At 42.5% G+C, this 17,160-nt stretch overlaps 1 protein-coding gene across 2 annotated transcripts in view; it reads left to right on the forward strand.

Annotated features, from left to right (window-relative positions):
• Window positions 1–17,160, forward strand: part of SLC39A12 (solute carrier family 39 member 12) — a 737,778-nt gene that overhangs the window by 97,030 nt on the left and 623,588 nt on the right. For both annotated transcript variants that reach the window (XM_044064628.1, XM_044064627.1), the window contains exon 3: window positions 2,947–3,231. In XM_044064628.1, coding sequence (XP_043920563.1) covers window positions 2,947–3,231 — 285 coding nt within the window. The remainder of the gene's footprint in view (window positions 1–2,946; window positions 3,232–17,160) is intronic.

Below are 17,160 nucleotides of genomic sequence, written 5' to 3' on the forward strand. Positions count from 1 at the left end.
ACACAACCTCTCAGGAGTCACTATTTAACCATAGCCTCCAGTTAAGCTACATGCCGCATGAATGGAGAACTGCAGCCATCATCCCTCTGCATAACGGCAGGCCTTCAACAGACTCCAGAAACTACAAAACCATTAGTCTGACTGGTCACATATGCAAAGCAATGGGAAGGATTATTATGGAAATTATTAATAATGACACTGGAAACTTACAGAAACTGGATCCAACTTAGTTCAGTTTTGCCAAGGGAAGATCATGCCTACTCATTCTGGTAGTCTTTTTTGAGAAGATCACCAAGACAATGGACAAGGACCAAATTGTGCATACTGCCAATCTGGATCTGGCCAAGGCATTTTTTACAGTACTTCACTCAGGCATTGTAAAAAAAACTCTCAAAATTAGACATAAACCCCTATGTTACACACTGAATTGTCACCTGTCTCTCAGATAGTACCCAGGAAGTTAGGATAGGGGAATCCACCTCCACAGAGAGGCTAGTCACTTTTGGTATCCCTCAGGATTCAGTGCTGGGCTCTATCTTTTCTGGCATCTACTTCTTGGAAGTCAATACCAGTGTTAAGGGCCTCTGACTGACAGGGTTTACAGATAATTGCAAACTGGAAGCAGTCAAAGATTCCTCCCAAAACACTAATATCATCTAGAAAGGGTTAATACAAACAAATAACTGGTGCCCTAGAATAACAAGAAATGTATAATAGTACCCTTTGGGAAGTTGGCTACCCCAGGAAATATCTCATTGATAAAATACCCTGAAGACTGGCCACATTAGTCAGGCATTTGGGGATGTATGTAGACAGTAACCTGGCCTTTGTCCAACATGTGTCTAAGGTAGAAATAGGAAATCATTCTATGTTGCTCAGCTTAGAAGCAAGAGTATGGCATCTCCGTCCAAGGAAATCATTGTTTCACTGTACTCAGCACTCATCGGACCCATCATTGAACACAATGCCCCTTTTAACATATGCAAGACTAGGCACATATAATGTTCATAGAATTTCCTCACAAAAAAATACAGAGCATTAACAACATGTTCATTGTAGATGGCCTGTGCCTGTCCCCTATCCTCTGTCTCCTACAGACTGTTGAATGATGATCTATGTCTGGCAGGCAGGGTTTTTTTAGCATTTATCTGGCTGGTACAGCGTGAAGTTGCAGCAGCAACAAACTTCCATCCATCTGCACTGTAACTTTTAGAAGTAAAAAAAATAATAATATTTTTTGAAAATCCATAATAAGTGAATGCCATCAAAATGCAGAGTCATTAACTGTACTGTATGCCAAAAAGGTAAACCATGTCCATAACAACCATGAAAAGTTGAACCAAGTTAATGATCTGAGACATGCTTCTCTGCCCAGTAAGTGTCACCAAAGTGAAGAAAGTTCGAATGAAAGGAGGAATAGGTAAGCATAATAGTCGATTTTAGAGTCATCTATGGTGCTCATGGATTTCTAGCCACATGTTCATCTGTTGGAAACCAGTCTGCATTACCTCTCTGTCCACTGTTGCTATACATTCTCTTATGGCCAATGGCCTGTGCACATGTTTGCAAGCTGTGGTTTGATTACATCCTTGTCAAAACATAATAATGGCAGTTTACACTTGTACATAAAATATTTTCAGAATTGTTTTCTGATTGCCTGTACCCTGTTTTACATTGCATTTCATGCTGTGATCTGTTGAAATTTGAACGAGATTACTTCTTCCAAAATCTGGATCCCACAGTGACATACTCATGCACTCATGTCTCACAACTGAAGCATTCTCTGCAAAATCATGCTTACTTTCTGTTGCTCTTGTAAACATTTGAAATTCTCTTTTGCTCCTCTGGATACTACAATAAATGCCTTCATTATCGTAACAGACAGCCTCTGACAGAGAACGCAGCATCAATTTGATGCAACCCTGCCAGTCTATCCTCAAATTTGCTTGTGTCACAAGTGATAATTCAGTGGGGTGTTTAAAAAAAAACTATAGTATTCATATTTCTGCCTCTTATCCAAGCATGTCATTAGGTTCAGAAGTATTCTCCATTTCTGTAGGAATCAAAGTTGTGTATTTACTGTTGGTGAAACAGGCACACACCTTTGTCGCATTCTGTTGGTCCGATCTTTGCACTTCTTTTCTTTCAGCCTAAGTTGGAGCTACCTATTTGCTAATCTAACTGTTTATGAATTATAAACTATTTACACAATTGTTAACTAGTGCAAAAGAGCATTAAGTAGTATGCAATTTGTTTATGATTTTTGGTGAGAGAGTAATTGTTTGCATCTAGAATATAAGTAAGTGTTGCTTTGCAGTTATTACATTGGCTTATCACCTATAAAAATCTCCTGCACCTAATCTGTAACACTTTCAAGCATCAAACATTTAGTAACAACTCAAGATGTACAATAGATTAAATCATTTAGTCATTCTTTTCTGATAGATTACACTATCAGTTTACTGAAATAAACCTTTGGTTTTTCATATAGTATAGTTTGCATCTAGCTGCATGTGAAATGTAGCTTGAAATGGTTCTTCCTTCCATTATCATTGTCTGAATGCTAGTGTCTGCTGCAGTAAACAATGCATGACCATATTAGTGTTTGCCATGTAACCTTGTACATAGTTTGCCAAATTCTTGTCAGTCAAGCACAGTGGATCTTAATGAAATACTTTGTGGAGACCATGCCCACTTGATTGACTGTGATTTACAATCTAATAGAACTGGCATTCAGATGAAATACAACTGAACTGACTAGCTAATGCTACTTATTATATTATATTTGTGAATTACAGTTTTTTAGTAACTGGAGAAAACATATTGAGAAAACAGTACTTTTGACTTTTTCACATATATCTCTACCAAAATCACTATTGTTTTGACAGATTCCTGTCTCTTGAAACTGCTTTTGATCCGTAACTCATGACAGTGTTTTCCTTTCAGTGCCTTACACCTGATATTCTGTTGTCCGTGCTACACAATGATTCAGCAGAGCACCTTAATGAAGATGACTTCCAAAGGATATCAGTTGTCTTCCTGTATCATGTGATTCACTTTAGTGAGATCTGTTCATCAGCCATCTCACAGCCCAAACAGCAATACCAGGACTACCTTAATGAAGTTCTAAATTTAAATCCTCATGAAGACAGCCAACATTTTTCCCACAATGAAACCATAAGAATCTTGGATCTAATTAGTGAGCATTACGTAGCTTCAATAACTGATCAGGTAAGATAGCATTTTCAAAATATCATATTTATTTTTAACTGCATTTGAAAGAAAGATGTTAATATAAAAATTTTATGAAGAGACCATTCTGCACTATTAGAAGATGAAAGAAATATGTGCCTGTTTGTTGGCTCATGGTGTAGGAGCAACATGCCATCCTACACTGACAAATATCCAGGTTTGAAAAGTGGGCCAATGTCCTAGTATGGTAGCTAAGGAAGTGGACATCAGTAGTAGGTAACTGCTTTTCTACTACAGGAGGAGGGGGTTAGGGTTTATAAATATAGACTGAGTGTGCAAGTGGGATAAGCTAAACCTTAACTGAGATTCCAGTGTTCACATATTTTCTGTTCTGTTTATTCATTCCCTCTCTGATGCTTGCTTTATCCTACTTAGGGTAATGGGGAAGCTAAAACTTGTCCCAGAGAGCAATGGGAACAGACGAGAGAACAAATCGTATATAGGATGCAGATCAACTGCAAAATATAGATGCACACACACACACACACACACACACACACACACACACACACACACACACACACACACACACACACACGCATGTGTGTGTGTGTAGGTGTGTGTGTGTGTATATACACACACACACACACACACACACACACACACACACACACACACACACACACACACACACATACATACACACAGATACATATTTATTTAATGTGAAAGCAAAAAGGGTTTGGGAGCTCCTGTTTTGTTTCAGATCTATGAATGTCCATGTATGGCCAAGTGACTATATACCTCATGACTGAAATATCAATGTATGTTATGTAGCTAATGAGGACAGGAGGCTTAATACCTGGTGTTTTGTAACCTTAATTGTTCTTGTCTGAGACTGCACAAAACCCTGCCAATGATTTTTATCTGAAATGCTATTTTTTGGATATCATTTGTTTACTCATTTGCTTAATTATGTGTTTATTTAATAATTTCTTATAAAAATTCAAAATGTATGCTGTTTTGGAATGGGTATGTCATATGTTTTTAATTTACTTGATATTGGATAAATCTCATGTCCAGGCCATTGGTGGGTTTGGGAGCAGGAACCAAGGTGGATTTGAAAGCTAAAGACCCCCCAACCACCTCCAAGCAAGTTACTTTTGTCAGTTGTACCACCTTAACTAAATAACTTATCCTAATGTGGCACAACCATTGGGTATGAAAACAATGCTGCCCCTTTGAATCCATTTAGTAGAACAGGTTTACTTCACTGGCATTTGCCAAAAAGGAAAACAAACACATAGATTAAAAAAACACAAGGAAAATACCAGCCTGTTCTACACTTGTTTTTTTATCTTCTTTGAACCCATGTATATTTCTCATTAACTGAAACTGTGAAATCTGAAAAGCTGCTTTGTTGTCATCTTGGACAGTCAGGTCAGGATTGACCTACATATCAAGTCAGCCATCATGAAAAACAATTAGAAGGCTGGTATGCTGTACAAGAATGTGGTCTCTCTGACCATGTGTACTGGAATAGCTACAGCCCATACTTTCCAACAGTCTATATGCTTTCCATATACTGTTTGTGTTGGTATGCATTCCTGCAGTCAGCACTGTAATAAGTGAGTGCACCTCCCTGCTGTTACTATTGCAACCATGCTTATGCAGCTAGAATGTCCTAATCATCTGAAATGAACCCAAACAACAATTGCTCACAAGCTATTATACTCCAATAATGGCTAGGCATAAACACCCAAGACCACTTCAGTCCAAGTATACCTTAGAAAGAAAAGTCAAGCTATCTTAGAGAGGATCGACCTACAATGGCTACTCAGTCAAAATATAATAATCTCTCACTGATTAAAGGAGGTCTTGCCTCTAAATAAGGGTTCTATGTGGCAGTCAAGTCTCTCCTTGAAACTCATCTTCAAATTGTGTTGTTACATAACTGTGTCAATCACAGTCATGAGTCTTTATCTACCTTTTCAGTCTATCTATCTATGCTTTGAACTTCTACTTCATCTCATATTAAAGTCTTTTCTCTCCTCACTATCTCCATCACATCATCTTGATTGTTACTAGTGATCCTCTCCTGTGGTCACACACTCAGTCTTCCTTTTCTCACAAGCCCTGCTCTTTTCATTATCAGATTCCTTCTTAATTCCCAAGTCCTACTTTCCCCATCTTTCCTGATTTCTTTAATAATTCATTATTTATTGATTGATTGATTGATTGATTGATTGCATTTGGTTACCGGGAAAGTTTAACTGAACAACTGGGCTGGATTCACGAAGGCTTGCACAGAGTCTAAGAGTAGAGTAAGACTCCATGCAGCCAACATGTCTGCCGAGCGATCCAGGAACAGCCGGCAGGGGCATGCAAGAGAGCTCCTAAAATGACTCTTACACAGACAGGACAAAGTTATGCAAATTACCTCATTTGCTGCTGAAAGCTATGCAAATGAGGTAAATTTGTGATCCAGGAAACCCTAACCTGTCTGAGTAAGAGTAGTGTTATTTGCAGAAATGTACTCCGTTGACAACAGAGTACCGTTCTTCAAATAGCAAAACGGAGCCGTGACAGCTCCAAATAAAGGATGCATCCAGTTGAGGAAGCATGCCAATATATGGCCATTGGCAATGTTCCCCGTTGCAAAATAAAAAATATATATATATTTTTTTTTACCTCGATCTCTGAAGTTTAAGCATAGTGCAGCGCCGCGCAAACGTGCTGCACTTTAAAAAACAGAAAACCAAAAATTAAAAGAAACAAATAGGGATTTAATTGAAAATATAAATTTTCCAAGCAAGTGAATGGCAGGCTGAAGACAACATGGCTACTGAGTAGAGGTTGCTAAGGGGGGAAGCTCAGTCTAAGAGATGTAACCAAGCATTAGTAGGCAATCCTATGCAAATGAGGGTAAGGATAGTGAATCCCAATTTTACATAGCAAATGAGCAAAGTCCATGGAGTGTAAGAGTAGGATAAGGGGAGTATCAGAGTAGAAGATAGGTGACATCACGAGGGGGGTATGTATGAAAGAATGTAAGCTCATTGGAGCAGAGTGGCATCTGTTTGCTGTCAGTTACTCATCACTGAAAGAGGTGTGTCAACAGGTATCCTAGCTAAAGCCAAGAAATTGAAGGTGTATGCCATGGATAACACTAAAGTTTCTTGTTGAAGTGCCTGCAATGTGTTTGCGTGTGCACTTGTATATCCGAGTAAGACTGTGTGCGTGCGTGTGCATCTGTGTGCACGTATTTAAGCCGAAGTAAGTATGTGTAAGGTTGTTGAAATGTGTGTAAGTGTGTTTGCACCTGTGTGCGCGCATTTAAGCAGGAGTCAGCAAGTGTTAGGCCATGTAAGCATGTGTGCGCGCGTGTGAGCTGGTGTGTGCGTGTTTGCACTTGTATGCACGGTGCTCCCCCCTGTGGAAACATAAAGGGAAAAGGAAGCACAACAAATACTAGAAAGTTAACCAAGGAGAACTAGCAGAGCTAGCAGGTGAAAACAATCAGAATCAGGCAATTACACAGGCAGTACACTAGCCCAGCCCAGCCCAGCACTTAAAACTCTGCAAACAACTTTCCACCATGTTTTCCTCAGAGACACTGCAACACTGCAGTAAACTAAGAGAAGAGAAAACTTAAAAAGCTTTACTGAGACAAAGAAATGTTAGGGGCTGCCATTGCTGTTATAAGGCGACATATGCAACATGCTCAGGGTGGTGACAATGCGAATGCTGCTGAGCAACCCACAGTGAGGAGATGGAGAAGAGTGTACAGGCCCAGGGTAACCTACCAGGGGCTACATGAGCTGGAGATAGTGGAGCGCTATAGAGTGGACAGAGACCTCATGCAGCAAATTGTTGAGCTGTGCAGGCCACGCCTCAAACACAGAACCAACATAGGGGAACCCATCCCAGTGGAAACCAAGGTATGGGTTGGCCTAAGAATACTAGCAACAGGTACCTTTCAGAGACCAACTGGTGATATGATGGGGATTTCACAGGCATCAGCATCCAGGGTACTGCACCAGTTCCTGAATGCCATGTCAGCACATGTCGGTGATCATGTATATTTCCCCAATTCCCATGAGGTATTGGCCAGCAACATGCGTCTTTTCCAGCAAATAGCAGAATACCCTGAGGTAGTGGGTACAATAGACTGCATGCACATATGCATCAAAGCACCAGCTGGTGAGCAGGGTAGGGCCTACTTTAACTGGAAGGGCTTCCCCTCCATCAACTGCCAGGTCATGTGTGATGCCCTGGGCATAATACTGAATGTGCCCTGGAAGCTACCATGATTCCCATATCTGTCATCTGACACAGCTGTACCAGACATTTGCCAATGGGGATATCCCTCATGGTCACCTAGTGGGGGATGCTAGATATGCACTGGAGCCGTGGCTGATGACACCCATCAGAAATGCACACACAACTGAACAGGAATGCCATAATGAGGCACACGCACAAACACGAAATGTAATCGAGCATGTGTTTGGGCTGCTCAAGTCATGGTTCCGGTGCCTGGACACATCTGGTGGAGCCTTGCAGTACTCACCAACTACATGTACCCAAATTGTCATGGTATGTGCTATGCTACATAATATGATCCTGCGAAAACAGCTGCAGCAGGAGCAGTATAGGGCAGGGACAAACAGCCCCCCACCATTGCCAAGGCCATCACAGGCAGAGCATGACTCGGAGGAGGAACAACCTGAGCCTGCCCCAGTAGGCAGAAGGAGGTGTGCCCAGTATGCTTTGGCCTTGGCAAAGAGGCAACGCATAGCTCATACACTGGCTCAGTAGGAACCCTGGAAATGATACCTCTCTCTGACTCACACATACAGCAAAAGGGATGCCTAACTTGACACTACCTGTTGTCAAACATGTATAGGGAGTGTACTATGTGCATCCAACATAGGCAGCCTTGCAGCACCAACTGAGGCATGATTGCCATGTTTTAAGCAATATAAAGCAGTGCTAAACATCTTTTATCACTATTTAGTATATGTAAACAAAATTGCTAACCAGCACAACTTTGGGCAATGTTGAGCAATATTGGGCAATGTTCAGCAATGTTGGTTAATGTTGAGCAATGTTGGGCAAGTTCGGTCAAATTTGGGCATAGTTGAGCAAAAGCAGGTAAACATGCTCATATTTGCTTTACTGTTCTTTAAGCAGTCTGTTCTGCCCAGTATGAAAAATATAAAGCTGTGACAGTCTTCAAACCCAGGATACTGTGGATTATAGTCACAGTACTGAACCACTAAACCATGACAGTATTTCACTGGTCAGCCTGTATGAAGAAATGTTGATAAGTCAATGCAAAGTGTCTCATGGAAACCCTGCAGGCACAGCATAATCCCTGTCGAGTTATGACACAAAGGTGAGCCCTGCAGTAAAAATACAACTTGATTTTCAACACACATATAGTATAAATGTTAATATTGGGCGTGTTCACACATGTCTACAAATGTAGTGGACTTCAGACAGCAACATACTGAAAGGTCACACTGGGCATGCTCACACACTTAAATGAGGCAAATGTCAGGCAACAAAATACTGAAAGGCCAAACTGGGCATGCTCACACACTTAGGCCATGTCTGAGTACAGCAGTGGGCCACACATATCTGACAGTTGCATGTGTTAACCCAGGAACCTCTCACTATTCACCAATCCTGTCTTGTGCACACAGTTATATGACAACAGACACATATATAATATATTGGAACCCTGTCATAATCAAATATGTACTACAGATACTTAGGTTGTTCATAGAAAGTGGGAAAGCAAAGAAGATAAAAAACCTGCAATCAGTATCATCAATAAACAATGTGTACTCCAAACATTATCATAGGTTCATAGGTTCATAGGTTGATACTAGGCTATCTGCCCTAGGGCATTTATAAGCCTAGCCAGAGTGTGTTTGGCTTTTGCCACCCTTTTAGATTAGTAGTCTGTGCCTTTGAATAGTAGGTCACAGAAGATAGCCCTCTTACGGTTAGTTTATTGTGCCTCTGTCTAGCAGGGACCCAGAAGAGATCCCAGGGGTAAACTTACGATCTCCCATCCACTCGTCAAGATCTCTTGAAGAGGGTCAGTGAGGGGCTCTGCCTAACTTGGACTGGAATTTTGTTCCAGAGTGAGGGGAGCCTCTGGGATATAAATCTGTCCCTCCAGCATGTCCTATTTATGTCTGTGCTGAGGTTTAAGTCCCTGGAGCGTGTAGCTCTAAGAGATTTGGATTTCCTGAGTTGTAGCATGTCCATTAATTCTGGGTTGGACATGGCTTTATACGTCAGGCACAGATCGCCTCTGAGTAAGCGGTAAGCAACTGAGTAGAGCTGGAGTTTCTCTAGCCAAACTGCATAGGGCATCTGTTTGAGTCCCTTGATCCTCTTGGAGAGGTACTTTTGGGGTCTTTCCAGTTGCTGCAGGTGTCGGGTAAGGTACATCCCAAATGGGGCATTTATTCAATTATGGGCCTGATGAGTGATGAGTAGAGGGGCACAATGACCTCTCTTGATCTAGATGTGAAACCTTTCATGATAAGGTGGGCTATATAGAAGGTCTTTCTAACCACTTTGGCAACGTGATTGTCAAACGAGAGATTACTATCTACTTGGGTCCCCAAATCCCTAATTACTTCTTCCATACATAATGGATTACCACCTATGTGGTAATTTGTGGGCACTTTGTTTTTCCCCAAAGGGGATGACTATACATTTTTTGGCATTTAGCTTTAGGCCATGGCTCTGGCACCAGTTATCCATCTCTGTGAGACCCTTTTGGAGGATGCTTGTGTCAGCTGGAGAGTCGATTGTGGCACCCAGTTTGCAGTCATCTGCGAACTTGGTCAGCCATAGTCCTCCCGTGTTAGCCTGTACCTCAGAGAAATATATACCGAACAAGAGAGGTCCTAGGACTGAGCCTTGTGGGACGCCACTTGTAACTGGTTTAGAGTCTGACATGGCACCTGCAATTCTGACCATGTGGGTGCTATCCCTGAGCAAGTTTGCAGCCCATCTTGTGACATATGGGTTGATATTTAAGAGGTGAGCTTATTTATGATGCCCGAGTGGGGTATTGTGTCGAAGGCTTTTGCGAGGTCCTGGTAGGCTGTGTGGACTACCTTCCCTTCGTCTATGGCCCTGGTAACTGTTTCAAAGAAGTTGACCAGGTTCAAGAGGCAAGATCTGCCCTTAACAAAGAAGAATTGGGTAGGATCCAGTGTCTCTAGGTTCCCGATGTCTTTGTTTATGATTTCCATGATGATATGCTCCATAGCTTTGCAGACCAGTCTAGTCAGGCTTATAGGGCGATAGTTACCGGAGTCCATTGTGGCACCACCTTTGTGGAGTGGGACCACTGTTGCTGTACGCCATTCCTTGGGTACATATCCTGTAGTAAGGCTGAGATTGAACAGTGACTTTATGTGAGGGTTAAGTTCTTCTTGAAGCTCATGTAAGATGCAGCCCGGGACACCGTCCGGTCCCATTGATGCTGTGTTTTTGCTTTGGAGAGGGCAGCTCTCACCTGTTCATCTGTGATGTCAGGGAGGCTACACTCTGTTGGGATGGACATTTGCTCTTTTGGGGGGGTGGGGGGGAATTTGCACTGAACCTGTCTGCCAGGATGTTGGCAATGTCTGTGGGTTCAGTGTATTTTTTGTCATTTTGCACTAACTCAGAGCATATCTGGGAGTTGCCACCCAGGTTCCTGACATAACTAAAGAAGGTCTTGTGATTGTCTTTAGTGTCTTGTGCAATTTTTCTTTTGAAGCTGGCCTTAGATGATTTTATGAGGGATCATAGCTTCTTACTAGTGCTAATCAGAGATGCCTTCCCTTTTTGGGATTTTGCTCTATCATGTAGTAGCTTCCTCCTTTTGTTGTATAGCTTATTTATGGTCTGGTCTTCTGCCTTTGGAGGAGTCAGTCTTGGTTTTATTTGGGATAGCACAATCCATGCATTCCTGTAGGTGTCCATAGAATGTGTTTGTAAAGGATTCTGTGGTTTGAGCAATATTTTCCACTGGCCCTGGGGCTTTGAAGGATACCACCTTGGTTTTGAGAAGTGTGAAGTTTGCTTTTGAGAAGTTCTTCACCGAGATTATCTTGGCTGGGGGTGGGGATGGGATATGGATGTCCAGTGAGATTAATTTATGGTCTGACCTTACCAATGAGGGTATACCTCTGCTGTGGAACATAGAGTCCCCATGTTGGTGATGACCAGGTCCAATATGTTTTCCCCTCTTGTGGGGGTGGTGACCAGTTGTTCCATAGCATTTGAGTTTATAAATTCTGGGAACCATTGGGCGAGGGTGTTGGGGCTTGAGTAGTATTCTCAGTCAATGTTTGGGTAGTTGAAGTCACCCAATATATTGGCGTTTGGAGAGACCTTCATATTCTCCAGTGTTCTCAGGAAAGCCGAATGGGGTTCCTGAGTTTGGGAGGGTGGTCTGTAGCAGGCTACAAACTGAAAGACAGTTTTGCCCACTGTTAGTTGCACATGGATGGTCTCCAATGCTCCGTGCAGTGCTACTAACCTGGAGGTGTGGGTATCTTTGATGTGTATGGATACTCCCCCTCCTTTTGTGGTTCAGTCTGAGTTTTGTGGCCGAAAAGCATGGTATGAAGTATAACCTGGTAGTGCTGGGGTGCTTTCGGGAGCCTTGAACCAGGTTTCTGTTACTGCACAGATATCGATATTTTCCATACTGAGGAGAGCCTTGAGTGCGTGCATTTTGAGGTTTAGACTTCTGGCGTTGAGCAGCATTGCCATTAGTTTATTTTTCCTTGTATTGTCTATGGAGGTGGGTTTGTCTTTTGAGCCTTGCCTAAAAAAGACACTATGGGGGTGGCAAGAGCCTTAGCCAGTATTTGAAAGGCCAGGGGTGACAGGTGCAAGCCATCCCTAGCGAAGCAACATGGCTTGTCGAGCATGTCATCCCAGGCTGACAAACACTGGATCCCCTTTGAATGACACCAATATGTTAGCCAATTGATAAAATTGATCATTTTGTCTTTATACTGTGGCATCATTCTTGGTGAGGGTAAGATACTACTCAAGGTCAGGGTCATACCGGCCTGGGCTACATGATTAGAGAGCTCCTCTATGTCTCTTTTCATGTAGTCCAGGGAGGTATGTCTCAGGTCATTCACACCAGCATGGACAATGACAGAGTCATATTTGTACTTGCTTTGGAGTGACCTGAGTGCATGTGTTATGTGGCGGATCCTGGCACCTAACAGACAGCTTACAGTGACCTTCTCCTTGTTCAGCCTGGTGAGTGGGATGTCAGTGTGTCTGACAATAGAGTCACCTATTACAAGTGTAATAGGTGTGTTGTTTAGCCTTAAGGGCAGTGACTGTGTGGCACACTGACTTTGTGAACTATGTGATACGTGGGTGTTGTTGTGGGGTAGCAGTTATTTGGGTGTCTGCTTTGGAGGTCTCTGCTGCTTAGGCAGATTTTTATTTAGAGCCTCCGAGTATGTTTTTCAGTGTTTATGTGTTTGGTTTACTGTTGCTATAGGTCTATATGAGACTGGATTTGTGGTATGTGTGGTTACCTTCTCCTCCTGATAGACTGTGCCAGTCATGGGTCGAGAGAGCTCAGCCTCCAGTTTGGCTATATAGTTGCATCTCTCACATATATTTGAGTTTGTTGGGAGGAGGAGAGGGTTGTCTGTGTACATAAGGCAGTTGTAACATTGCCTCAACATTCCCATATTCACCAGCTGGACTGGAGAGTACACACGAAATTGACCTTTGGACATGTCAGGATATTATGATGAAATATTTTTTGACTGATCAAAAAGGATCAGTAGGGTGTTAAGTCTGTAAAAGAGTATAAGAGGGGTTTAGTGCTTACGTTTGTTGATGTTTTGGAAAGATTATCTGCGAAGGAGTCCAGACAGAACCATGACACTTCCTTCAGCTATGTCATAAATAGCAATGTACACTCATATATGTCCTGAGTCAGGGCCAACTGTAAATGACTGACAATGTCAATATCCTGTCAGACAGGCTCATACATACATACCCACCTCCCACTGACAAAAGGCCCTATCATCATACCAGGAGATATCACATGTATAATGGGTAAATAGCTCCTTCCAAAGCTGAATACATGACATCAATTGGATTACATTGTTTCCCTATATGTGTCATAAGTGAACTGCAGAACAAACAGACCCTGCACCTGAACAGTCTGTTGAGCCTCACCCTCTCTACAGGATATGAAACTGTTGAATGGGTTACAGCAACATATGACACACTCCACAAGTGTTGGTGCACAACAGACCATGGGAACTATAATCTTATAAGTCCAGGAAGTCTGATCTGCAAGGCCATGAAGTCCATCATGATTGAAGTCATTAACAGAGCTATTGGAAGTCTACAAACACACAACCCTACCAACTTTGGTTTGGTCATGGGCAGATCATGGTTCCCAAACCTGCTAGACTGTTTGCAAGGCAGCCACCCAGGACATACATCACTGAAATGAGCTACACACGTCCCACATAGACTTTTAATAGCCCTTGTCCAACATCCCAGAAAATCCACAAAATCATTTTGTGTATATCCACAAAATCAACAACCTGTGCATAAATATGTATTGTCATATGATGGATTGGCAACTGGTCCACAGATAGATCACACAAGCTAAGAATCGTGGAGTCCTGTTCAAGCTGTTAACACCTGCTGTCCCCCATGGCTCAGTCCTGGGATTGCATAAAACAAAGTGCACACACATTACCATGTCTAATCTGATGATGTCAGCATCCTACAAATATAGCAGGAGAAATGAAAACATCCAATAAAGCATCTAGTGCATCATGTTAATGCGTATCTCTCTAGTATCATAGCATAATTAGGTAGGGGCTTGAATCCTGCAATTGCTGAGTGTGTGTGGGGGGGTTTATGTTTGTGTGTGATTTCCTTTGAGAGGAGTGCCCATTTTGGAGACTAGGAAAACATCTTAAAAGAGGTATATTCCTCTTTGGCAAGTCTGGTGATGTCAGCATCCCACAAATACAGCAGTGGAAATGAAAACTCCCAGTAAAGCATATAGCATGCTGTGTTAATGCATATCTCTCTAGTATCATAACATAGTTAGATAGGGGTTTAAATCCTACAATTGCTGAGTGTGTGTGTGTGTGGGGGGGTGTATGTTTGTGTGTGATTTCCTTTGAGAGGAGTGTCTTTTTTGGAGACTAGGAAAACACCTTAAAAGAGGTATATTCCTCTTTGGCAAGTCTGATGATGTCAGCATCCCACAAATACAGCAGTGGAAATGAAAACTCCCAGTAAAGCATATAGAGCATCATGTTAATGCGATTTTTTCTAGTATCATAACATAGTTAGGTAGGGGTTTGAATCCTGCAATTGCTGAGTGTGTGTGTGTATGGGGGTATGTTTGCGTGTGATTTCCTTTGAGAGGAGTGCCCTTTTTGGAGACAAGGAAAACACCTTAAAAGAGGTATATACCTCTTTGGCAATTCTGATGATGTCAGCATCCCACAAATACAGCAGGGGAAATCAAAGCTTCCAGTAAAGCATATAACACATCGTGTTAATGCATATCGCTCTAGTATCGTTAGATAGGTGTTTGAATCCTGCAATTGCTGGGTGTGTGTGGGTGACACTGTTGGTCAATGTGTTGTGAGTTTTGCTTTTACTACTGTATGACATATCAGTAAAACAACAGTATGTGCATTGCACACTTCAGGTATGTGTGTGGCAAATACATATATGTACATGTGACCTCAATTAGTTCATAGGTGTGAAGCCTGCTTTCTACATGAATGCATCTGTTACCTTTGACAGATTGTGCTGCTGCTTCTCAGACCTTAGGTCACATATGTATGTTTGTGACAAGGCCAGCCACTGTAGTGATCTGTGGCCTAGGTCAGCTGTGTCACACACACCCATGACAGTTTCAATAGAATAGCGTGAGTGAGGGTTCATGCCTGAGGTATATTTCAGACATGTTCAAACACAACAAAGTCTGTCAATAATGGACATTCATTATAGGTGTACAACAACTTTGTGGATATGCATACATACCCCTTATTGCTTATGTGATGCACTGAGGGACTTCAGAATACCTTTGGAAATGTGAATACTAAAGGACAGATGACATAACACGTGGCTGTATGTACACATCGGTACCCCTTCTACATGTTGTGGGCTACTACCTATGTGGTACTGTCGGGATACTATGTTTAGTAAATGTGGATGACTATGCTATAGTTGGCTTATAGCTTTACAGCATGGGTTGGACAACAGGTATCTGTCTGTATGATACCCTTGTGGAGGATAAATGTCTCATCCGAAGAATGCATTGTAGGCCACTGTATGCATTACCAGATGTGGACGGACATATCCCTAGTGTGTTTGCTTGTACCTAAGAGGGTTACATGACAAACAGGAGTGGCCCCAGGAATGGGTGGCGGTCAATACCACTGGTTACTGGTATAGTATAGTACCAGCAGGATCCAAATGCTACTGTGTTTCCTACATCTGTGTGTCAGCTGTCAAGACGTCATCTAACGATTGGTTATTGTTAGGCTGTTGAGGTTGTGTATACTACCAGAATGCAAACCAATGACAGATAGTAACAATATTGCCCACAGCATAGTGTCAAACCATGTCATACACACATGTGTACCCAAGTTAAAACATATATGTAGTAAAATGCATACTGGCCATCGATAGAAACTATGAAGTGTTAACACTGTGTAATACAAGGCATGTCACCCTTCCCATGTGTCCACTATGCACGTACATGCAGACAGTGCATCTCTACCATGTTCACAAATGTACACCTGCAAATCTGTACTGCACACATCACACACATACTGTCCACTCATCAACACATGCTGCTAAAACTACACACATCAGCCAAGTGGCACATGGGTGGACAATACATTTTTGGAATTAACACTGGTGTAAACAATACTACATTGATAATCATAGCTTTAATGCATCATGCCTGCTCAGATATACCTACAAGGATATCATTATACTTTACTGTTGACAACATGCTAACATTGCTACACTGCTATTAAGTTACTCTGTGCATCAGCACCATGTTAGCCTGTTCCTGCATCAATGTTACAGATGACAGGAGGTGGCACAGTTTCATCATATGGACAGGGTGTGTTGTTGGTTTGCCAGAGCCCGACATTGACCCATCCAATCGACATGTATATATGTGTGTGTGTGTGTGTGTGTGTGTGTGTGTGTGTGTGAGGGACAACAGTACAGCATGGGTCAATGTTGATGTAATGTGTGTGTATGTGTTAGCCCTAGATGTTTGGTTTATGTGTGTGTGTGTCTGCATGCACACAGTTCCACCATGTGGCAACCAAATACGGGAGGTTGTGGGACAGCCACAGACTGTACCTGCCAGGCTGTACAGATCACCGTCTCTGGCCACAGACACAGTACCTGTGCCTGGCAGGGGTGCCACGGACAGTGTTGGGTACTAAGCCAGACTGGGTACTATTATGAGAATTATGAGAGGCAGAGGGATGTTGACTGGACCCATGTCCTTGCTGGGACTGGCCAGAGCCACATGCACGTGGTCTTCTAGGACGGTCTATTGACAGCCCAGCCCCAACATTGCTGGGGCTGGTACTGCCACTACGGGAGTGGCTGTGACTTGTGTGTCGTTTGCAATGACTGCCAGCTGATGATGTTGCTGGCATACGTCCACGTCGATGTCTCAGCCATCCTGCACTGTTCTGGCACATGGACATGACATTGCGGAGGACATCTAGTGTCTCTCCCCCCAATGTCTATCAATGACCTTGATAAAATTACGGATGGCACTGGCAAGGTCCCGGATACTGTCATTGATAGCGGTGTTATGGGCCCTCTGCGCCCTTAGTCCCTGTCTGGTGTACCATTCCATATGTGCTTGTGCCTGCATTACAGCCCGGA

The sequence above is a fragment of the Protopterus annectens genome, chromosome 3.part0 (genome assembly GCF_019279795.1).
Source record: "Protopterus annectens isolate FY-2018-M chromosome 3.part0, PAN1.0, whole genome shotgun sequence".
Classification (NCBI taxonomy): domain Eukaryota; kingdom Metazoa; phylum Chordata; order Ceratodontiformes; family Protopteridae; genus Protopterus; species Protopterus annectens.